This window comes from Anopheles gambiae, chromosome X, assembly GCF_943734735.2.
Source record: "Anopheles gambiae chromosome X, idAnoGambNW_F1_1, whole genome shotgun sequence".
Taxonomy (NCBI): domain Eukaryota; kingdom Metazoa; phylum Arthropoda; class Insecta; order Diptera; family Culicidae; genus Anopheles; species Anopheles gambiae.
This window is the reverse complement of record NC_064600.1, coordinates 18,939,744-18,963,445: the sequence shown is the minus strand read 5'-3', so window position 1 is coordinate 18,963,445 and position 23,702 is coordinate 18,939,744. Positions and strand designations below refer to the sequence as shown.

The 23,702-nt window shown below is 43.3% G+C and overlaps 2 protein-coding genes across 3 annotated transcripts in view; one reads left to right on the top strand and one right to left on the bottom strand.

Moving 5' to 3' along the window:
* LOC1270437 (fatty acid hydroxylase domain-containing protein 2) overlaps nucleotides 1-23,702 on the top strand; it is a 428,943-nt gene that overhangs the window by 83,892 nt on the left and 321,349 nt on the right. The gene's annotated exons all lie outside the window — the stretch shown is intronic.
* LOC1270465 (J domain-containing protein) lies at nucleotides 1,625-8,165 on the bottom strand. 2 transcript variants are annotated; one of them, XM_061652765.1, is made up of 4 exons: nucleotides 7,576-8,165; nucleotides 6,943-7,479; nucleotides 5,332-5,433; nucleotides 1,625-3,911 (listed from the first exon to the last, which is right to left on the bottom strand). In XM_061652765.1, the coding sequence occupies exons 2-4, from the start codon at nucleotides 7,027-7,029 to the stop codon at nucleotides 3,540-3,542; spliced, it is 561 nt and encodes a 186-aa protein (XP_061508749.1). In that variant the 5' UTR covers nucleotides 7,030-7,479; nucleotides 7,576-8,165; the 3' UTR covers nucleotides 1,625-3,539. The 2 variants fall into 2 exon arrangements, with proteins under 2 accessions (XP_061508749.1, XP_061508753.1); XM_061652769.1 differs by having other exon boundaries at nucleotides 7,617-8,071.

Genomic DNA, 23,702 nt, shown 5'->3' with positions numbered 1-23,702 from the left:
ATCCTTTTCTCTTTAAGCAGAATAATGTGCCCCATGAAAAATGGCGATGTTTAGAATACAGCATGGGGTGGGAAGGGGATAAAAAGGGCAACATAAAATCACAATACGGATTTGGCAATATGGTCCTGTAAGTTGGGGTGGGGTTTTACACGTTTTCATCTCCTAGCTGAAGTGTTTGTAGGATTTATTTGTTTTGCATTCTGCCATAAATTGTCCAAAAAATAGAGCATTCAAAAGTTTGTCGACGGTTTTTTTTATTGTGTTTATTAGTGATGCGAGAATGAGCCAGTATAGTGAATCATGTGTTTGCAATAAGTGTGCAAGTTTGTAAGAATTTCCTGACAGTTTGACCGTCCCCTGGGAGCTGCGCACTTTCTTGTTCTTGTAGCTTTTCGTGGGTTATCTCCTGTTGGATTCAACAATTTTTGATTTGTCTTTTATCTGGTATTACTTGTCCATCTGTTCATTTTTTTTATTTAGCGTGCAATTTTAACGCCATACCTCTCAGTACAGAAAATAGTGTAGAAACTAACATTAAAGGTTTTTTCTTCTTTTTTTTTCTTATTTTTGTATGGTTGCCAACGGGTATAAAAGGGATCTCCAAATTGTCTATAAAGGTCGATTCCGAATGCAGTCAAGTCAAATGTTTTTTGTTCATTCCAGTGCTAAAAAGGACAGGGTCCTTACTTGGCATTCATCACATTCATTTTGGGTATTAAACTTTAAGTTCATCAAATTTTACTTGTTTGTGTATGCTTTATATTCTCTCTTCTGCTGTTTGCATTAAACATTTTAATTTTTTGTAATAAATACTTTGTTTCTTTTTTATTTTGTTTTTTTTTTCGCTTATCTCTCTACTCTTCCTTCAATAGTCATGAACAGCAGCTATGCGCTGGATAGAACGTACACTCAAGGTGAAAAGGTACTTTCTTACGGACTAAAACAGTTGTGACTGTGTCTCGGATTAAACATCTCTACTGACAGGTCAGAAACGCTTGTGATTGTGGGAAAAAGGGAGGGCAGCGAAGACAGTGCCAGAGAGACTTCCTTTCACCCATGATTTACATCGTTTAACATCAAATATAATACGTGTATATAGATAGGTATGTATATTATCATCTACACAGCTTGATTGTTTAAATAGTTTTAAATACATTGCGTCACACAGTTACGTGCCTTACACAGATTGTGCCTTACGTGGTAAAGTGTGCCATATCAAGTAGTTATATATAGTATAGTATAGTAGGTAACAAAAATATGTTTTCTGCTTTCATTGGGTTTCTGTTGTTGCAATCTATTATTGCGTATCGGTAGCTTGTGTTTCTCTTGCGTATGTGCGTATGTGTACGTTTTAGAAGATTAAGTTCCATTTTGCAAGATTGCATTCAATATCGCATCGCTATAAAATATATTGATATATTTTATATATGTATATACGTGTACGTTAATTTATTTTGTAGAGAGCAGCAAAGAGTTAGCGCATCTGATTTGATCTGATTACTTGTGGCACCGTGTTTTAACTACTAGTACTAACTCCTCCTCAATGTTGTTTCCCTGTTTTCCCTCCTCTCTCAAGTCACACATCTCTCTGTTGTGTTCGGTTCTTGTTTGCTTTCTTTTATTATTATTTTTTGTCCACGTTATTTTGGGATCGAACACGTCGCACGTCGTCATATGGAAATCATTACTCTTGTGTCGTTTCGTTTTGTCGTCTTACATCATTATCATAACCGAGTTGCACAGTTGGGCATTCGTTCTTATCTGCCTCGTGTTGGGTTTTCCGTTTCACTTTCTACATGTGCTTTCTCGATTGAGTCTATCACTGTTTGTTTTCTTTTGCTGTTCTTTTTTTAAATAGTTCTCTAAGTCGCCCTGTTTGCCTCTTCCTAGCGCGGTTGCATATCATTGTGTCGCTAGAACGTTCACCTTTTGCGATTCCTCGTTTTTCTTAACTTCTTGTTATTTTTTTTTTCTTTTTTGCTGTTGCTTCATATATGTGTGCATCAACATCAACAATTAACGACTATAACACATCAATTAGAAACACAGGACAGGGATGGTGGTGAGCGCACACGTAACGGTGGGAAGAGTTTTGGGGCCAGGTAAAAGGTTTTTTTTTATTATTTTTTTTCTTTTTTTTCTTCTTTTTACTAAGAGAAACGGCTGCATGGAAGAAAGCAAAGGACCAAAACACACTAATGGTTTTTTAGCCAGCATGCTCTTACACATGTACACTGTTATGCAATACTTTTTTTTGTAATTTTCTTGTGTTGATTTTGCCTCTTCTCTATTTTAATTGTAATGTCATCGTTGCCCGCTCCTGCCCGGGCACTCATCATTTGCAAATCATTTAATTATTCAATTCATTCAACACACTGCGAGCGTGTGTGTGTGTGTGTGTGTGTGTGTGTGTGTGTGTGTGTGTGTGTGTGTGTGTGTGTGTGTGTGTGTGTGTGTGTGTGTGTGTGTGTGTGTGTGTGTGTGTGTGTGTGTTTGTGTGTGTGTGTTTGTGTGTGTGTGTGTGTGTGTGTGTGTGTGTGTGTGTGTGTGTGTGTGTGTGTGTGTGTGTGTGTGTGTGTGTGTGTGTGTGTGTGTGTGTGTGTGTGTGTGTGTGTGTGTGTGTGTGTGTGTATGTGTGTGTGTGTGTGTGTGTGTGTGTGTGTGTGTGTGTGTGTGTGTATGTATTCCACAGTGTCGGCTCGTTTGTTCCTGTTCGGTTGCTTCCTTTCAGGCGCAGAAAAATCGATCAATTTTAATTTATCGTTAGCCGGTTAAATACGGCTTTAATCAATCCTACCATAAGTGTGTTTGTGTGTGTGTGTTTTTTTGTGTGTGAGTGAGAAAGAGAGAGAGAGAATAGAATAGAGAGAGATCCTCCACTGACCCACCTACCGCTTTTGTCCATTCTCATCATCCCCATTACAATAGCATGAATCCACCACACCATTTACAGGGCGCAATTGGAGCATGTGGAAAAGCGTGGCTGAGGTTGAAAAGGGCGAAGGTGAGAGTCGGGACGAAATGGAAGATGAAAGTATAAACTCACGCCAGCACAAAAGGTTACCCCCTCTCTAGCAGCACAAAATAAGCACACACACCCACCCCACACGTAAACATATCCTCTGGCGGTCGGACAATGGCTGTGCTGCCTGGGTAACGTATCTGCTCCAATTATCAATTCAACCGTGAGTTCATTAAATTCGCATCCCATGCTGCTGGGCAGGGTTGTGCTGTTTGAGGTAAGAGCAGAAGAGGATATGATACTTTATGTGTTTATGTGTGCGTGTGTGTACCGTTCTAGGCTTTAAGGTTTCTTAATACAGGAAGATTCATGTCCGTCCGTCCTGTGGTATCTCCGTAAGCTGTCAAGGATGTCAAGGACTCTTAAAAGACAATAGCTCACCTACCTCCCCCAACGCACACACACATACACACACATACACCTTTCCAGAATCAATGGGCACACATATACACACTTACCCACACACCCACAAAAACGTCCTGCTCTTCCTCCCCCCCCCCCCCCCCTCACTGTTAGCTTAGATCTCATAGTTGCGGAACTTGCTCACCACTTCGCTCGAGTTCTCCGAGCCCCACTCACCCTTGCGCCCGCCATAGTACAGGGCGGCGCCGCCCTCGGAGGCGCGCCGATGGGCTGGGTTGGGCTGGGCCGCGCTCAGCCCGGATCCGACTGCGCCAGAGCCGGTCGCGGCGCCAGCCCCGGTGCTGCCGGCCGCCGTGCCGCCCTCCGGCAGCATCCGGTCCTTCGTTTTCGGGATCGCCCAGTGCATGCTCTGCTGGACGTGCTCCTTCATGCCGAGCCAGTTCTTGTAGCTGATCTGGATGCCGCTGTTGCGCCACTTGTCGTAGCTCGCCCGCTTCTCCGGATCGCACAGGATCTCCTTCGCCTCCTGTTGCAGGGAGAAAAACAAAAGCATTAAATTTCATTTCCGTTTATGGTGATGCGAGCAGGAGCGGAAATAGAAACTGAAGCGACTGTGGATGAAGACGGTGTAGAGCAGAGTTGTCAAACTGTTGGCGGAAGTCTTTCGGTGTGGCCCGCGACCGCTTGAGTCAAAATTTATTTTGAATTTCTGCTTTTATCGTGCATGTCCAGCAATTCCTTACACCTGAAATATAAAGTGATTTTCAACTTCGTAGGTTTCTCTACTAGTTGTCAGGCTAGTATGCATCGCCATAAAACTTGAGTTATAGAACAAAAACCCAAAAATGTTTATTTCGATGAAAAATGGCGAAAAAGCACTGAAAATTATGTTACACCCTTTCCGATGAATACATTTGCTAGTAACTAATATTTTTTGAACAATTCTTTAAGGAAACAATTCGCGTTTAGGCTTCAAACTCATACAAAATCGTGAATGTCCGGAAGTATCTTACCCATTTGTGTGTGTTGGTTTTGGAACATTATAATTATTTTTTGTGCAATTTGGATAAGACAATGAATTGTAAAAATTAACAACATCGCTCAACCAACAGGAATCACCAATCACAAGTTCTTACTCTTTTTTGTCATACTGTGTTGGAAAAGGTCAAACCTCTCTTAAGCAATGGTGCAACGTTTAGAAAATAGATGAAATCAGATGCCAGCACACGTGTTACTTATGATAGGATATTACAAATGTTGCCTCATGGCCTACCAAGTTGCCTCATGGCCTACCAAGCCCAATGCGATAAGATAAACCACAGGGGGGCTTATGACTCTGATTTTGGTCGCCATAATGAATAATGATTTCAATGGAAATGAGCCGGAAAGGAGTAACGGTTACTATGAACTTGTATGATACTTTGCTCTCCTCGACGACTGTCAAATGAAGATTTGTCTAAGGCTATACTGGACTGCAGGAACCGACCTGTAGTAATTTATGGACCTTCCACAGCATCAAAAGAAAGAGTTCACTGTTTCTAACATACATAAATGCTTTTCACTACCAATACCTGCTAAAAAAATTTGAAATTCTAAATGACACCAATATTAACATAAAATTTACTATTCTGTATTCAATAAACCAGTTTTTGCCATTATTTTTGCGTACTAAACCTTGTTAGTTGACACAAAACTATTCAATAATGGAAATATCAGAGACCTGAAGTGAAAGGAACTGCTAACGTTCTGATTTTTGTATCATATAATATCATACAAAAACTATGTTGCGGCCCGTGCTGCTATTTTGAGTAGCATTATGGCCCGCGGGATCAAATGAGTTTGACATCGCTGGTGCAGAGCGTTAAAAAGCGGAAGGAAATGGAAAAAAAGCTTCACAAATGCTTATCATTTCCGTCATTCTGCTTATCATCATCATTATCCCTTACCTTTAGCTGCTGAAACTTAGCCTCGGACTCCTTGTCACCATCGTTCTTGTCCGGGTGATACTGTAAAGCGAGTATTTTAAACTCGGCCTGGATTTGATCCACCTGTCGAGAAAGAGAGAGAGAGAGCAAGGGAAAGAGACATGAAGCAGAAATAAGAAGTAACATATCGGATACGTTAATGACATCGTTTCTGCTCGGGGCTTGAGAAAGCGAAAGAGCGAGAAAGAAATGAGAGCAGATGAAGGTAGACAAACAACACAGAACCAAAAAAAAAAGAACGTTGCAATATCTCTAGAAACCTTGGGACCGACACGGTGTCTCAGGTGGCGAGGATAAAAAACCGTTGCCAGCTCTTCATTACCTCATCATCGTCATCATCGGTGTGCATCATGTGCATCGGTGGCATTTAACTATGCTCAGTTTTTCGCTCCTCACCTCATCCTTCCTCCACCGCTTGCAGAACCCGCACATTCATTCATTCACGCCCAACCCTCGCCTGCTTTCGGGATGGAAATATCCCAAGGACCTGCAGTCGTGTGCTGCCACGGCTCATAAATAATGTACCAGTTGTACATACATACATGCACACAAACACACACATACACTTTAACCCTACGTTTCTCTTCTGCTGAGTTTTCTTACCCTCGCCCTTCGTCACACTCGCCCTCGCATTCCCTGCCCGCGCTGTAACCTAGTTCCGGCCGCGGCGCTGAAGCTTATTTATCCCTGCGCGACCCGTGAGTGAAAACGGCGGGCAGGTTCATTGCGCCCAGGTCCCCCGGTTTTTGGAGACGTGGTGCGCCCCGATGGGACGCGGGATTATTTAAAGAAACATCAACAACAACAACAACTACAGCATCAACAATAAACTTATGAGAAAAACAGCACACGGTAAGATGGTGGGGCGCGCATTGGGAAAGCGAACCACAGCAAAAGGCAGCAAATATGGCCAACCTTAACAATCTCGGCTGCAACAAAGGAACGACGCGGTAGCTTCTCTGTCCCTGCTGCTTGCTGCCATTGCTCCTGCTCCGGGAATGCAACAAATAATTATATACAATGCGCAGAAACAGATGTGTCGGTGGGTAGGATGGTGCAGGGGTGCCCGCAGACGTGTAGGGGAAGGGGGTAGGAGGGGGGAGATGCAGCACACTCTCTCCAAACGACAGCAAAACACAGCGCGATGTGCATACCCGGAGATGCAGTCGTTTCGGGGCAAATGGACAGTTGTGTGTGTGCGTGGTGCAGAATTTTCCCAGGGTCCCACTGTTGAGAATTTCGATGCATTTTCCGTGCAGTATGTTTTTTATTCTAGAGTAGTGTCCGAAGGGGACTAAAGAAAGGGGAGGAAAGGAGTGACAAAAATGTCCACTTGTCAAGTGTGCATTTTTTGCTTTCGCTTGCTCGGTTGGCGGGAGAGTGGCACGGGAGATTGGAAAGCAAATATTATTAAGGAAATGCTTTCGTCGGTACGGCACTCTAGGTAATTAATTTCTCCTGCACTTCTGTATGTTACGTTTACTTCGCCTCCTTCTGCAGCTCACAGTTGACTGATCTCACGCCACCAATTGAAGCCCCGAGAATTAATGAACCCCGCATGCCGATACGTACCGTGGACGTTTCGCTGCAGTTTAGCAGCGCGTACAGATCCTCCTTGGAGTCTCGCTTGTACGTCAGAATGTCGTCGACACCGCTCATCGTGATCGGACTGCTGTAAGTCTCTACTGTAAGCACTGTTACTAGCTCCACTGGTGTGGTGTGCACGCGGAGTGGCGGTTTTGATTGTTGTCTGGCCTCTCCGAGGGGGGGGGAGTTTCTCGCGCGATTCCAATCACCTTCAACCGCTCGCTGGCCAGAAACACCTTGGGCCTGGTTTTACCCGCGCGCGTTTTTGTCTGCTACTGGGCCACCCGTCTCAGCTGTGCCGTCGGCGACCTTGCCCTACACATGCACACACGCACGGACACAGGTACACTCCGAAAAACAATTACGGGCGACTTTCCCTTTTTCGCGCGCTGTGTGCTTGTGAATGCCCGATCGTGCACTGGAACGGGTTTTTGTGGCGCTGTTGTTTCTGTTGTTGTTGTTGTTGTTCGGTGTGATTTTGATTGACGTCTGCTGGCCGAAATTCCAATACGACACTGCACACTGAAACGGGACAATCACAAACACACACACACACAAAACACACGCGTTTAATAAGGTCTGGACGAGTTTATGATGTATACTGCTGCTGTTGTTTACCTATTCGAACCTGAACAGAATATTTGCACGATGTGACGTACCTCAGTTTCAAGGGGAATCACACAATTATTCACCTGACGCTGGGAAGCTGGAATGAACCCTCTCACACACCGAGCCGCACAGCTTCAACGACGCGAGATCAACACTTGCCCTCGGCAGGCTTATCTTCAGCCTTGACACTTTGACCTGGCTGTCTGTTTTTGCCGTGTGTGTGTGTGTGTGTGATTTCGTCTGTTTTACCGTGCCGTCCAATGCGAACTGGCAGCGTCGATGCGGGCAATTTGTGTTAGACGTGTGACCGTACGCAACCGTAGCGAGTAGTCTCGTGTGGGGCGGGGGGCGGAGGCGTGTGATTGGTTTTGCTGCTGCGTCGTAACACGCTCGTGCTCGGAACCTCTTGAAGCGACCTTTCGCAAGCGTGCCTGATCAACCACTGAAAGCCCGACACGGCAGAGCATCCACGCATCAATGTACCGGGGCTCGCACTGGCCGGAGCCCGTTTTGGGTGCTGCTGCCCAAGATCTCTGCGAGATGCGAGAGCGCCCGTATTAGTTTGCCGCGTGATAGCGAGCCACAGCGGGAGAGCGCACTGCCCGTGCTTGAGTGAGTCGAACTTTTGGGAGAGCGCGAGAGCGAACCACAACAGTCCTCGGACTAGGCTGGTGCGGATACCGATTCGCGTGGACCTAGCTTCGGGATCGTTTGCATTTCCAGTCATCCCTCCCCTCGCCCTCCTAACCCTTCACCCTTTCCGAGTACTGGACTTAGCATAGTGTGGGTGACGGGAAGGAGGGATGCTGAAGAAATGTTAGATGGCTGGAGCAGGTATGCAAAAAGTTTGAGCAGGTAACAGTAACAGCCATGTAACGACTACGAACTGCTTTGTTGGGTTTGAGTTGTTGTTTGAGTTGACGATTATCAGATACGCAGAGATGCAAATAACTGGTAAACACGTATAGCTGGAGCAGCGTATCGGCACGTCCGAGGCAAATTTTATGTTTCTTGATGATCAATTTTCAGAATTACTTGTACATTCCAGAGGATGGATAACTGTTTTAGGGTGCAATAAGTCATAGAACTCTACCCTACAGGATGCTCGTTTACTAAATACTAAATATTCCGAAGATCCCTAAGAGATGGCCCCTTGTTTACGTCTCAATAGTTCTAGAACAGCGATTTTCAAAATAGATCCATTTGATCAATAGATTTATAGATTTATAAGAACTGATACAACTATTTTTCTTTGTTGAGTACTATTTAACACTAGATTAACGGGTGGCTCTCATAAACTTATATCTACGAGCTCCCGTCAAATTTACTAAGATTTGGATTTACTAGGACGTCTTTTGATTAGTTAAAATAATAACAAAAATCAATTTTATTAAAATTATGTCGTTTAACAACTTTAGATATTCATATAAAGTTGTCTGCATACAGCCAATTTATTGTGGTAGTCGTTATTCTTTCACCTACACATAAACCGATATATTTTCGATGTCTTATTTTGCTTGTTTTCTTTTTGTGTTTCGAAAGCACGAGAAACAAGTTGGTTGCCATTTTCGCTTGTGGTCACTTAAGTTACATCACTTAACAAGCTTATTTTACGATAATGGATGGTTTAGAGTTATCTTTCACTCCTATTTTTACTTTTTTTTGCGAAAATGTTGTAAAACTGTAAAACTGTAAAAATGTAAAACTAAACTAAATATACAAACGCAACCTAGCAACCCATGTGGTGGTATTTGAAATAATTATATAATGAAATACAAGAAGTAAACATCGACAGTAAATGATATTTTTTGCATCACTCTAAAGTTTAGCTTCTGTCAAATTGAGGGGCTCCATAAACCTAATGTTAAAAAGCATTTTGATGTTATTTGACATCCAGCGATATATGTTGATATCATGTTGGATTGTTGGATTACTTTCAAATTATTATTAATTTTTAGGAGTACCAGTAAAACATCATATCAAATTATTATCATTCCACTCCATATATTTTAGCATCATCAACAATGAATAACTCGCTTATGTTGTTTTTATTATTCCCTGAGAGATTGACATCAATTATATGTATATACGGTGTCTAATTAAAATGTCTTGTCGACGGTGGTGCACAACTGGACACATATAAGCAGTGGAGTGCTTGTATTTGCAGCCATTTTAGCACTGGAGTGTTTTTCATACTACCAAAGACCTGCACAGGAGCTCAGTACAGGTTAGTGTACGCACCTGTGCAGATACATCTACGCGCTAATGAGCTATTCGTCGACTGGTGTTGTCAGATTCATCCTCCTAGTTTTTTGTTTTGTGGAAACTGAAAGCAATTATTAAATGTTGTAGGTCCACTGCTGCCATTTTCCCCAGTTTCGAGGAACAAAAGCACACACACAAACACACAAGACGCACAGCTAGTGGAAAGGTGAAGCGCAAAAACCCATTTCACACAGCCATCCCCAGTTTTAAAAATAGCTCCGTTTAAACTTGCCCACCCAACCCACGTAGCTTCCCCGTGGTTGACGTGCTTTTAAGCACGCTCGGTCCAATATCGCTGACCGAAATCCCACACCGCGAGGATTTATCTGCTGCTGCTCCTGCTACTGCTGGAGTATACTCCCTTTTGGCAACACGGTTGCCTTTCACCGTGTACCGGGCCACTCCATCCGCAGAAGTGGTTCCCCAGTGTACATTATATCCCTAACGTTCTTGCATCGGTACAACCCATTCACATCATCACCATCATCATCCAGCGAGCAACAACATCCTCGTTCATCATTGCTCATCGTCGTGCTCTTGCAGCCAGGAGCTCGCGTTGTCGTGCGGCGCTGTGTGGTAGCAAACCGCAGCACCCGGCTCAACCCAGCCACACAACCCGTTGAACGTTTTTGTGGCTGGATAGTTCGACACCCTACTAACGAGGCCAGTACGATGATCGTGTTCATCCGCGCTCTAGAAGTCCCTGCTCGCACTGGCGCTCTGTCAGTACCATCGAACACACGGGGACTTAATTTGCTTCTTCCTGGTGCGGCACTGCTTCACTAATCGTTTCGACACCGCCCGCGATATAGCAACCAGACAGTAGCGTAGGGAAAGAGGTGTTCTTTCTTTTCCATTTTTTTTGTTCTAAGTTGTTTCTGAGAATTCGTTTTCAACCTGCTAAAAGTGCTCCGGGCAGGGTGGAAGCTTTACAGGTAGTTTCAGTGTCATCGCCAACAAAAGACGGTCGCTTTCTTTTGTCGCTTTAGAGTTCGTCCGGATTCGCTATAGAAATCCTGCTGCCATTTTTAGCCGATGAAGCGGTGCTAGAATACCCACGCGGTGGAGTAGGGAGAGGAGAAAATGAAAGCTCCCAGAGTTTTCTCCACCGCTACACACAAACACACTTCCATCTCCCAGGGAGCGTTTTCGAACGGTGTTCAATAATAAAAAGGGCAAATGATGAGAATCCGGTTCGAAGGACCAAACGGCCGAATAGAACCATAAGGGCAGCGCTGTGAGATGGAAGCTGTGTTACCTTTTATTCATTTGCTTCTCTTACACACATACTGTATCCACCCACACACAGACTCACATTCAACAGTCTCTTCCTCTTCGCTTCATACACCCGCTTCAAATTCTCATTGTGTAGGTGATCAATATTTGCCGCCGCCATTACCGCATGGCCCACAAGTACTGCAATCCGGGTTGCCCGGCTTAGTAACTGTGCTACTGGGTGTATATATATTTTTTTGTTTCTATGTGTCTTTTAAGCCTCCTCCCCAGTGGGGATACCAATATATTGCACGAAACCACTACAGTAACGATCAAACCCACAAAATGGCACGCGCGGTGTGGGCCTGGCACGCAAGGTGTTTCGGCAATTTCCAAGCTCATCCTTACCTGGGTGGCCTAGTTGGGATTGCGAGCCGAACCGGTGCTGGGCTGAAGCACCACCACCACCATCGAATCGATAATGTGCGGTCGAACCGACCAGCGTCTCGCCCGACATTATTCCCAGCGGTCGTTATTTCTGCTTCTGTAGGTTCGGTTTTGCCCGAAATTGAGGTACCTTTCATAAAAGAAACGGTAGATTCGGTGTGCGAAGGTAATAGTCTTCCGCCTTATCATCTTGCCAGCGTCCGTCTCCTGCCTTGCCGAGAGTTGGGATCCTAGACCCGGCATTCCCAGCTCCGTGCATGTGCCTTTTTCGTGGAAAACAAAGATCTCTCCCCTCACCCGCCATCCCCATCCCCAAAACTCTGCTGGCAACGATTAGAAAGCGAACGCTACGGCAGGCCAAGAGCATGCCCGTAACAAAGCGAACTTCGAGCATGTCAGCTGCACACGAGTGACATTGACTAATTGATCGGATTAAAAATAGTTTTATTTATCTTCCTTGTACGGCCCGGTTGCCCGATCTCCTTGAAGTCAGTCGTCGCACTTTTCGGGTGAGTGGGTTGGCAAAAATACATACACACACAGACTTAGGCAACACACATACGCAAGAAGAACGAACGGTTCCGAAAGGGGAACAGTCGGGGTGAGAGAAGCAATATAAAACGCAGCACAATTTGATGCCCGTGTTTTTCAAGAGGCTCGGGCAGCTGGAAAAATCTCGACAAGGAAAACGCTCTCGGCGTTGTTGCAATAAAGTCAGACGCTTGAAGCAACAGAACTGCGCAGCAACAAAAAAACACACACACACGCACTTGGGTCAAGTGTGGTAAGAGAGAACGGAAGGAGGGATTGGAAAGAATTGTACAGAGCGCGAAAATCATCTGTCGGAACAAGGACAGCAGAGGCAAACGCACCAGACAAGAGAACACGGATTTGGCTTTGTTTGCCTTGGTGCTGCTGGAAGAGCCGTCGCTTTCTCAACGCGCGGCGTTATTGAGGTGTAAATCACAGTATTCATGGGGTAGGGCGTCTCGCCGCCGTAAAATCCTCGAAACGTGTCCGTACTGTCGTTGTGGAAATTCAAGAAACAGCTCGTCCGCTTCCGTTTGTCATTGCTACGCTGCTTTGTCTCTCTGCCCCGAACATCCATGGTGAAGGTCATTGACGATGCGTGGGTGTCGGTAGAAAAACCAGAAGAACTCAACTCAGCTTCGGAGGGTTACGGCTTTTCACCATCCCCACGCACAAAAGAAAAGTGCGAAAGCAATCAAATTAAGAACCGGTGCTCTTGTGCAAGAAGAGGAATCGATTCCGTATGTGGGCGAACCACTTTTGAAGCCGCTCGCAGCCTTCTCCGGTTTTCCCGTGGCAGCCCTCGAGTAATGTCTGGACGTGAAGCGTACGAAAGCGATGCATTTCGCCTTGGGGCTTTACATTTGCACACTTGGTTAGCCGGCAGAGCGCTGGGGCATGGTGTGACGCATTGTGGTGAGTACAAAATTGGAAAACTTTATAATGGCATTTATCTACGACGGTCCGATGAGTGTATTTGCTTTTCGCTCGACTAACATCATGACCTAGGCTGCTAGCAAGCAAGGCTTCGAACAAGGAAGACTTATGTTTGTAACCACAGGCACAGGGTTGCAGCGATGTTTTAAGGCCTTTGCCCACGCTGGAACCGTTCTGTGATAGTGTTTATCCAGAAAAGGCTGCATGTGTGTTCAGTATGATAGAGACTATTTCAGCATACCAAACCACATCATATTGTATATTGCTGGTTAGGTGCAGTTGCTTCAAATGCTTTTCTGCATTACAAAATAATCCTAACCTTGATTGCGGCGCATGTAAATGGTAAAAAAGCACATCGTAATTGTGAAAATAATACAGAAAAAAGAGTAGTAGATTGTGTGTTGTTGCTGTGTTTGTTGCTCATTATAATCTCCAGCGCGTCATTAGCAACGTAGCCGAACGAAACGGGAATGAATTCCCAAACGCTTACTCAGTAGGTTCCCGGGAAAAGGCAATCATGCTCTTTCTGTTTTCTGATAGTGGTGTTGGAGGTATTCTTAGCTCTTCGATGTATAATTCTGAAGAAGCAGAAAGAAACCTATTGTACATCGATATAAATATCTGAGGAACAGTTGACTAGTTAGATTCATTAATTCAATATACGTATATGTGTGAACTTTATCTTCATATGTTCTGAGGAGTTGATTATTCTTATAATTATAATGATATTATAATGACTTAGTTAGGCCGAAGCTTCGAAATCTATGGTGTAGGTCCAAATTATCCTATACAATTTAATATTAAAGAGATAACTTTTTGAATTTCATATACCGTGTCACAATTAAATTTAGTATGTTGCTCAACAGCGGGCCCTCTTGGTTCGCTGCTAGAACTCGCTTAAATAAAACTGAAATTGTATTACATAGAGCGACACATGACAATATAAAAAGGATAAGAATTAATACACTGCTTTATATTTACGTCTTATTCTGCAAAGTGCAATCATTCTCTGTATACTTTGATGAACTAGTGAAAGTCAAAGTAAAGTGAATCCCCGCATGACGAGCTTAATCCGTTGGCGGTGGCTCACTATTTAAAGGTAAAACCCGTTGCGGGAGACTTTTTTTCATAAAATTTGTATAAAAAATTAAATAAATAGTTCAAGGATCGCAAATGTGCTGGAGTAAATGCATGCATCCATCTGAAAAACTGAAAAAAGTCTTGAAAATACTAATGGTTTGCTATTTACAGTTAGTTTGTTATATTTATATTTTGCTATTTCTATGTTATGATGCTTAAGCCATTTTGGTGTGGTAGTTTTTTTTTTTGTATTTGTTCTTTAACATTTTCCGAAACAGAGAGTACTCGTTAACTCGTTTTACTCGTTAACAGAGGTATTTGTTTAGCGTTTAAATTTGCTCGCTATGTGAAAAATGTATCGTAATACGTTATCGTCATAAGGTGTACTCGTTATGAGGGGTTTCACTGTATTGGTACAGCTCATTGACCACGCGTAACATACCCGTTGTGGGTTCATTGGATCAGTTTTGTGTGTCTACACTGTGGCGTAAAAAACGTCTGTAACGTGTTATCGGTCATTGACTAATTCTTCTATTTGGCGTAACGTCCCAGGCGGCAGTGTTGTTAACTGTTGACATTTTTCATGACAGTCACCGTAAACAGCCGGTCAAAATAATTTTTGGCTGATGACATTCAATGCTTCCACGACACGACTGTCATTAAACGAAATTCATTCGTGTCGCTACCGTCAGGGCTGATGCAATGACATGAAATGTAAACAATGTAGTCTGAATGTCATTTGACATTTTTTGAACAACACAAATCGATACGATCGGAGGATTATGAAGTGTATCGTCGCTGTATTCTAGTGAAATAGCAAAAACTAGTGAAATGAAAGCCTTTGCACCGCACGCTCTGTTGTAGTTTGACATGAATACGGCCGTTTGCAATACGACACAGTTCACGATTCATACAGGTTGGCGAATGTCAAATGAATGTATCTTGAAAATATCTTCATGTCAAATGACATTTTTTGACGGGAATGTCAAATGACAGAGAGAGATGGGAATGGGAAGCTTCAAATCGAATGAATGTTTACAATTTTATGTCGATGAACGTCACCGTTCGCAAAACTGCTAAACGGACATGCAGGCCTATACAGGCTTTCGAGACTTAATTCATTACCACGCAGCCGGATAGTCAATCCTTGCTACGAGGGGACGGTCCATTCTAGGCTTTAACCCATAACGGGCATATTATTGAGGTTCGACGACTGTACTACGGGACCGCACCATTGACTGATTATATAGTGTTTATTTATTTATTTATTTCTATTAATTAATTTTAACACCATGAAGGTCTTGAAAGCCCCGAAGCCTCGGGTAAATTCACCCCCGCTCACAAATAAATTTGCTTCTCAATCCTTCTCTGATTTATAATTACTCCTACAAATTCTCGCTCGACACTTAAAAAAGGCCTACATTCGTGTGCCTGATTAGGGTCTCCACTCGTGTTAGTCCACCACTGGTTGCAATCATTTCAAATTAGACGCCGCTCCGTGCAATAACGGGCTATGGCTGATTTGCTAGCGAGCAGCATCGAATGCCTCTGTGATTGTTTTAACAGTGAATTTAATCTGTATTTTATCTTCAAACTGCATTTCAGCAACTCTCCCGTCCACTGCTTCCGTTCAATCGTAGTCAAACCACTATGGTTTTAGAGACTCCTTGGTTTTATTTATTTATTTATTTATTTGTTGAGTTTTTTTATATAACGGTCTTGGAGGCATTTAACAACGGTCTTGGCCTAAGGATTCTGCTAGATGCACGAAAGTTTACATGTTTAAGAGTGAATATATATGAATATATCAACAAAGAAGCTTATGCAAAATTACTCACTGTTTCAATTCGTCTATATTGGAGAGACTTCAGTCCGAAAAGGGGACACCTAGAGTGGTATGTGGAATAAATACATTCGTGGGACCAAGGTACATGAAAGTACAATGCATGTTACAACCTTTTTTGAATTGTTTCTATTTTACATGATTCTATGATGTACTGCTGTGTAGGAGTCGATAAAATACTTGCAAACTCAATCTTAATCAATTGCATCATAACGCATCATAGCACAATACAAAGATTTTAGACTAAAAGAGCTTTTTAATTTTTTGCCAACACGTAAAATTAAACCTAATCAGTGGTTTGCATTGGAAATGTTGAGCTCGTAATGATTTAGAAACGTTTACCTGCTATCTGCACGCCTTAATCAAACAAAAAATTAGTTCTGCAAAATGGATTGTTAACAATTGTATAGTAGTACAGTATTGGAAATCTTTTTCTGGAGAATGAAATCACTGAACTGTTATTTACGATGATGCCCAAACGATTTACTTTGCACCAAAACGTGAAGCTGTACAAATAATTCTGAAATTTTAAGCAGTCATCAGTATAAAAACAGGCATGAAGTTATTGAGATCGTCAGCTTAAAGTAGTTCCGTGTAGAATGCTTCCGTGTGGTACTCCTGAAGTGCTGCCAAGCGCTGGAAAGCAGGAACTCAATAAAGAAACAAAATTTATTTAGATACTACGACTGGGATAGAATCCTAGCTGTTCCCCAGCTACAATCTGTTCAAAAATGTTGTTGCAAACAATTAGCAGGAAGTAGTGTGTTCAATAGTTTGAAACATCGGTTCTGTCAGCCTTCTTATGCACAGAAAACATGAAGGTAGTTTTACATTGCTGCAGGAAGCATTTCATGTAGACTTGTCAAGAATCAGGACTGGAACAAAAGCGTCTCTACAGCGTTTTAATGCAATGCTTGTAATTAAGTCGGGCCCAGCAGCATATGAAAGCTTCAGCTAATTTATTATGGAAGAAACGTTAACTTCGGAAAAAACAAGAAGATTCTGACGGTATCTGGCAAGGAGGCGCCAGATATTGCTGCGGCAATATCACAAGAAGGGATCAATGTGTTGGTGTACAGTGAAGAGAAGTGCTCTGTAAACGCTTGACTGATGTCCTCACTGTTAGAGAAGGGTCTTACGTTGTGGGGCATGGTTGTAGGAAGTCTATCGGTGCAACGTTTCATCCTCATGAAGTTCCAAAAACTCTTCAGGCTGCGTTTAAAAAAAATATTATTCACTTTAATACGAAGAGCATAAGCTCATCAATGTAAAGCTTTAAATTCACGAGCAACATTTAAAAATATTCTCCAACTACGTTCACAATTGATGTGATGAAATTTATTGTACATGAATATTCTTCTTCTTTTAGTTGTTATAGTCCGGGCATTTATCGAAGTATATATTCTTTTTTATTTCTCAGTTCCTTAACAAACAGTCAAGAATCGCCATCGAAACGGTACATTATGATGAACGGTGTAATATCATTTTAATTAGACTTAGGATCATTCACTGTGATCTTTGTTATTCACTGAACGGGAAATTAAAAAAAAAAAAACAATTAACTTTACAAAATTTGAATTGCCAAGATGGTGAAAATTGGAGAGCCGCGCAAGAATGATAGCTTTTGTTGCAAAATATTGATTTGAAACCATCGATAATAAGCTCTTGAGGCCATTGATGAATACAAGAAGCAGCAGAACAACAAGCAGCAGCAGAGCGAAAAAAGGCTACATAAAAATGAATGCTTCATACAAAAAATCAATCAAAAACATTGATGAGCCAACCAGTTTCAGCCTGCCACAAATCGGCGTTTGTTTAGATTTTTTTAGGCTGAAATTGTTACAGTTCAAACGGAGAGCAAATAAAAGCCAACTTGCTCATTTGGTGGTTAACTATGAACTATTTATTTTGACAGAAGGCATACCTAGTTGGTCGAACTTGTGCTGTGGCGTTTGAGCATAACTTCTCTCAACCTTTCGTTGGGCTAGCGGAAGTTCCCCAGGGTAGCACCCTGGGTCCACTGCTATTTACGTTGTTTAATAATGATATGTCGTTTATCCTACCTACAGATAAACACCTGATGTTCGCCGACGACTTAAAAATATTTATGACAATACGAGACGACTCTGATCGCGAAGAACTTCAGCAGCATATAAAAAACTATCACCCTTGGTACAAACGCAATCATCTGCAGTTATGTGTCGAAAAATGCCGAGTCCGATCAATTGGTAGAGCTCGCGAACCTTCTCGATACAGCTACAACATTGACAGAATTATTATTGAAACCGTTAATCTCATTAGCGATCTTGGAATCATCCTTAACGTGAAACTGACCTTTAACCAACAGCATCTTCTTGGAAGCCATCTTCTCAGCGCTTATCTGACCGCATCGAGTCAATACAGCGCAGACTATGAAGCACGCCTAAAGCTTCTTGGATTGAAAAAACTCAGTGACAGGCGCTATATACGTCGTATGGCGCAGCAAATGTTTGTTGGAGGTCTCCTAACGAAGAGCATCGACAGTCTATCCCTACTCCAACGACTGGACATCTATGCTCCAACGGCCCCTCTGCGCCCGCGACCTCTGATTAATGTCCCTCGTCGTCGAACGAACTATGGCTCAGGAGACCCTCTATGTGCAGGGCTTTTAACGAAGTCTACCAATTTTTCGATTTTTATGCGTGTCTAAAGTCGTTTAAAGACCACATTTGCGCCAAGTCTAGTTAAGTTTGTAACCTAAGTTATGTTTACACCTAAGTAAATTCATCAGTACTACAACTGTCCATTCAATAAAGATTTAATAATAATAATGATAGGTTACTATGCCTAGGAATAGGCATAGTAACCTATTATTAGGAGGATAGATCTGGTGAGGTATAAATTTGCTATTTGGTAGGCATCGCCTACTACATCTCCCCCTTTTTAATAAAGGTCGTATGATGAGAGCCATCGAGGGATTCTCGGTGTTCGTACAGAACAACGTAGTAACCTTGCGATGGATTCCGATGCTGATGCAGATTTTTGTTAATTGGTTATTAGCGGGTTTAAATCGTTTGGCGGATTTTCAAAAGCAGGAACATCAACTGGCACCGTAGAGCTCAAGCTATTAGAGATATGATTACCGACTGGTTTCACTGCAGCAGTAGTTCCAAATTCATCTAATAAAACTTCCCATGGAAGTTGTTGCTGTTCTTGCCCATGGATTTCAGAACCGTAGCGAGATCGCATTTGGTTGACATGCGATCTAACCAGCTTCTGTCTTCCATGCAAGTCAAGTGACACGACATAGTTAACGGATCGATTGGGTTCGATGACTCGACTAGGAACCCACGACCTTTGGTTGTGTATGTGTTGTTCAACATACACCAGATCATTCTCTACAAATGATCGCTTGACCGCTCCATGCCATTTATTGAATTGCTTATTTTGTTTGTGATTACTGCGGCTGCAGTCGGAGGAGATGGTTTCCTCCAACGTATAGATCCAACGTAGTGCGAATCTTTCTTTTCACAAACGCTTCAGCTGGAGCAGGAGGTTTTTAGGTGTTGGGGGCCCTGAGCGTTAAAAGGAGTGGAGGCCCCACGGTAGGTGTCCAGCGTGGGGGGGGGGTGCATATTGTTGCATTAGGTTTTGAATCGAACACACTTTTATGGTTTGCTGGCGGGTGGGGGGGGGGGTGCTCAGAATCCCTGTACTGGGCCCCTATAGTTTATGAGTCCCTTCATCCGTGGGGCCCCTATCTAGCACAAAAGCTCTCGCTGAGACTGCTGTACACACTGTTCTATATGCTGGAATTACCATACTCGGGGCCCCTACATTTACGGGTCCCCCGCGGCCACTCAGTCCGCGCACCGTTACATCCGCCACTGAACTGGAGACGTTCCTTTAGGTGCATTCTGGTTGGATATTGATCGGTACACTGAAAGAAACGTCTGTAGATGCTCTATTGGTGATTCCCCCTTACCTAACTTCTTAAGACCGCGTTGAGGGAATCCACGAAACGCTCAGCTTGGCCATTCGACTGCGGGTGGTCTGGAGCAGCACGAATGTGGTTGATCCCATCCTCGTCGCCAAATGTTACAGTTCAAACGGAGAGCAGTTAAAAACCAACTTGCTCATTTGGTGGTTAACTATGAACTATTTATTATGACAGGAGGCATAGGTTACTATGCCTAGGAAGGAAAGTTCTGCTGAGGTAAAATTTTGGTATTTGGTAAGCATAGCCTACCACAGAAATGATCTTGGCTGAAAATCTGAGGCGCTGAGAAATAGTAGGCTTGTGGTTTTGTAATAGATGTTAACATGATTGCAGCTGCCAAGTGTCAAACTCCATGTAAAACAGCAAGTATCTAGTATCGTAAAACCTCCCTTTAAAAAAATGTTAAGGGGATGAAGTTCGTGAACTGGAGCATACAAATTAATGTTTAGTACAATCTCGGATGCAATTTCACCTTTTATTAATTTAGCTACAAAACTGCAAGTGCTACTTCTCTAAGCCTATGTAATGAGCACAGTCCTCGTAGAAGCCGTCTAGTCTCATATATTATAGGTTGATCCATATTCCACGTTAGGGTAATAATGATCAAACTTTTAAATTTTACACTGGATACGAGTTCGCTACGAATCATGAACTAAGAACGGTACATGAATGAATAACATACTTAAAGCCCCTAAGGACAAAATTAAATCCAGAATTAACAGAAACTCAGGAAATCTATTTGTCTTCCATCATTAACTAGCTCAAACTTCTTTGTACACAATCTGCTTTCTACTCTATATATAATAGCTCCCTCGGATAGAGACAACCGCGTTGAACATTTTATAGTTCTAAGGATATCATCCTGCTTTAAAACTGTCCCGTACAGTTTCACCTGTTCCCTCATGTAGCAAGACATCGTGCAAAAACTGCCCCACACAATATCGATCTTTGTCTTCCCCGTCACCGTTGCTTTCATTCGAGCTCTCTCTCTCTCTCTCTCTCTCTCTCTCTCTCTCTCTGTCTCTCTATCTCACACACACACAAGCGTACTTTCTCCTTTTCACTCTCTATTTTGTGCGTCTCTATCCTTTTTCTCTCACACTCACTCGACTAGGAGTTCAAGATGCAGAAAACAAAAATAAATATCATGAATATACTTGTGCAAAATGCACTATTTAGCATGAAAAATAGGCATCGGAGTGCATGTGACGACTACTACCTCTGCTCATTCTCTTACTATGCTAACCTTCCCTTCTTGTGTAATAGAATCCCTTCGGACTCGCCCGCTATTAACCGTTTCCCTCCGTGCATACCTTATGTAGGTTGAGCTAGTATGGAGATTGTGCAAGTGTTGCAAAAAAATAACACACACACACATACATATATACATACGACAAACCGTATCCTCAGACAGGGGTGAGTACGGTAAGGTTTCGTTTTGCGGTGCACAAAATCCACACACACTCACACACACAGGGGCGATAGAAATAGAGAGTGTTATTAAAGGAGAAAAAAGAAGCAACAAATACGGTCCGGGTAGCGACCGTACCACCGCAACACACACGGCATACACGACGGAGGATAAAGATGAAAGACGAGCCACAGAACAAATATACACCAATCCGTTCCAAATGGCCAGCGGCGCTCCCGTATTTGCACGGTGACGTTCATATTCCCCGCACGACCACCAACATTTCCCATGTGTGTATGTGTGTGTATATGTGTGTGTGAGTTATGGAAAATTTTCAAACGATTCAACATTAATCCACCCAGCGAATATGTCATGGTCCGTCCCGTTGCTTTGCTCGTTCGATGATTAGATTCTAACAGCCTCTGGCAGCAAAATAAGAAGAAAACGTGCTCCTCTCATTCCATAACCGTGCAAAAAAAGGTACATTCTGAGCTGTGGCTTTTACTTATTTCCCTCTTTCCCGAAATGAAATCGGACATGCTGTTGGCTTGGGGAGCAAAAAAGAGATTCCCGTGCCCTCCGTATCGCAACGGAGCAGAAAAGACAAACAAACAGGCAATTCTATGCATTCCCTGTCCGCCACCTTTCCCCGGAAGCCAATCTCCTCTTCGCGCTCTTTCGTCAGAGATGCCACACACATACACTACCGGAAGAGCGAGCGAGCGAGAGAGAGAGAAAGTAAGTTATAGAGAATGAGAGGGGAAATCCACTTTTCAATTATAGAAAATTCAGGAAGCAAAATTCGCACACCGAGATGGAAATTGCAAAACGAGAAAACAACGAGAGGAGATCAATCGAACGGAGGCAGGAGCCAGCAGGGGAGAGATGGGGTATGCCCCACTCTCTTCCCAATACAGCCTCCCTTACCTTTTGGGAAAACTCTTTAACCCACAGTTTGACGTATACTGCCATCCATCATTCGGCAGCAGCCGTTCCTTCTGTTTGCGACAAGTGCGCGATACAAAACCCATGCCTCTGGTGCACAAGCAGTACGCTTTATTTGTTCTTCCTTTGTGTGTGCGCGCATGGTTTCTCAACCCCCTCGTGTCCTCCATCCCGCACCCCGACCCTGCACTGCTACAGTTCTGCAGTTCATCAAACACATTACCAGGAAAATTGCATCCTCCCCCCCTCCCCCCTTTCATTGGAGAAAATCAATGTCATGGAACTAAAATTGAAATACGGATTTTGTATGAAGGGCGGAGGCGCTGCAGAAGATTTGCTGCCAGATACCAGCACCCACCCCCCGATTCCTTGTCTTCTATTTTCCCCAAGGCATACTTGCCTTTCCTCCGATTTTAACCCTTTTTCAGCGTTGAATGGTATCTTTCCATTCACGCACTCATACACACACACACACACACCCAACGACGAGCTTGCTTGCTGCTAGTACTGTTGAGAACAGAGTTTTCCTGGTGATTTTCTGTGATGTAACATTCCCTCGAACAGGGGTTTTCCTCGCGCTCTTTTAGCTGACTCTCGCGGGAGTATTTTTAAATTACATTTTGGTTGTTTGTGATAAGAGTTTACTGTTAAAACAAACCTCGCTAGAGTTAACACGCACAAGTGTGTATTTGACAACTCCCTTATGGGACATGCGATATTTCTTCAATTGACAAAAACTCGCATCTAACGCCAATCCTGTCAATGGCAGGACAGAAGAGAACTTTGCAATTGATTTAAGCGCGTGCGGAAAATCCCCTTTCTGATTTCTAAATGCATCACAACAACAACAACAACTGAAGCACATTGAGCCGCTGTTGTTTTGGGGGTTTGATTCAAGGTACGCTTGACTGGAAAGCCGACAGGTCTGCCACTAGGCCATTCCACTGCGTCCGTACCTGTGCCGCTAGAACGCGTACAAAAGAGGCTACTGAACCGACAGGTAGTAGTATGAACGGCCACACCGGGCGCTTATTAGTCTTGCCCATGCAAACATCATGCAGGGCTTGCGGACAGCATCTGTTGCTTGGATTTGTGTGAGTGAGGTTGATTTTTATTCTTTGATTGCGCTTTGTTTTTCGCCTCGATAGGATATCGATGAAAAAAAAAGAGCTTCACCTTTCCCCGCGCTGAGAGCGAAAGCAAGGGCGCTTTTCTTTCTTTGCTGCCGAGCACTGACAGCACGATGCGCACAAGCTCGCCCGTTCGCGCACAATCGCTCGCGCTCGCGTGCTTGACGCACTATGAGCTGTGCGCGGTCGCTTTAATGCGGGATCGATTTTCCTATCACTTTGTGGCGTGCGGGTATGCAAACCTAATATTATTATGAACCACAAAATTATTATTTATACATAGATTTTTTAAATTTTTCTGTTGTTAGTTTATAACTATGTTAAGTTTTTTTCCACTTGGCTGCCCATCAGATT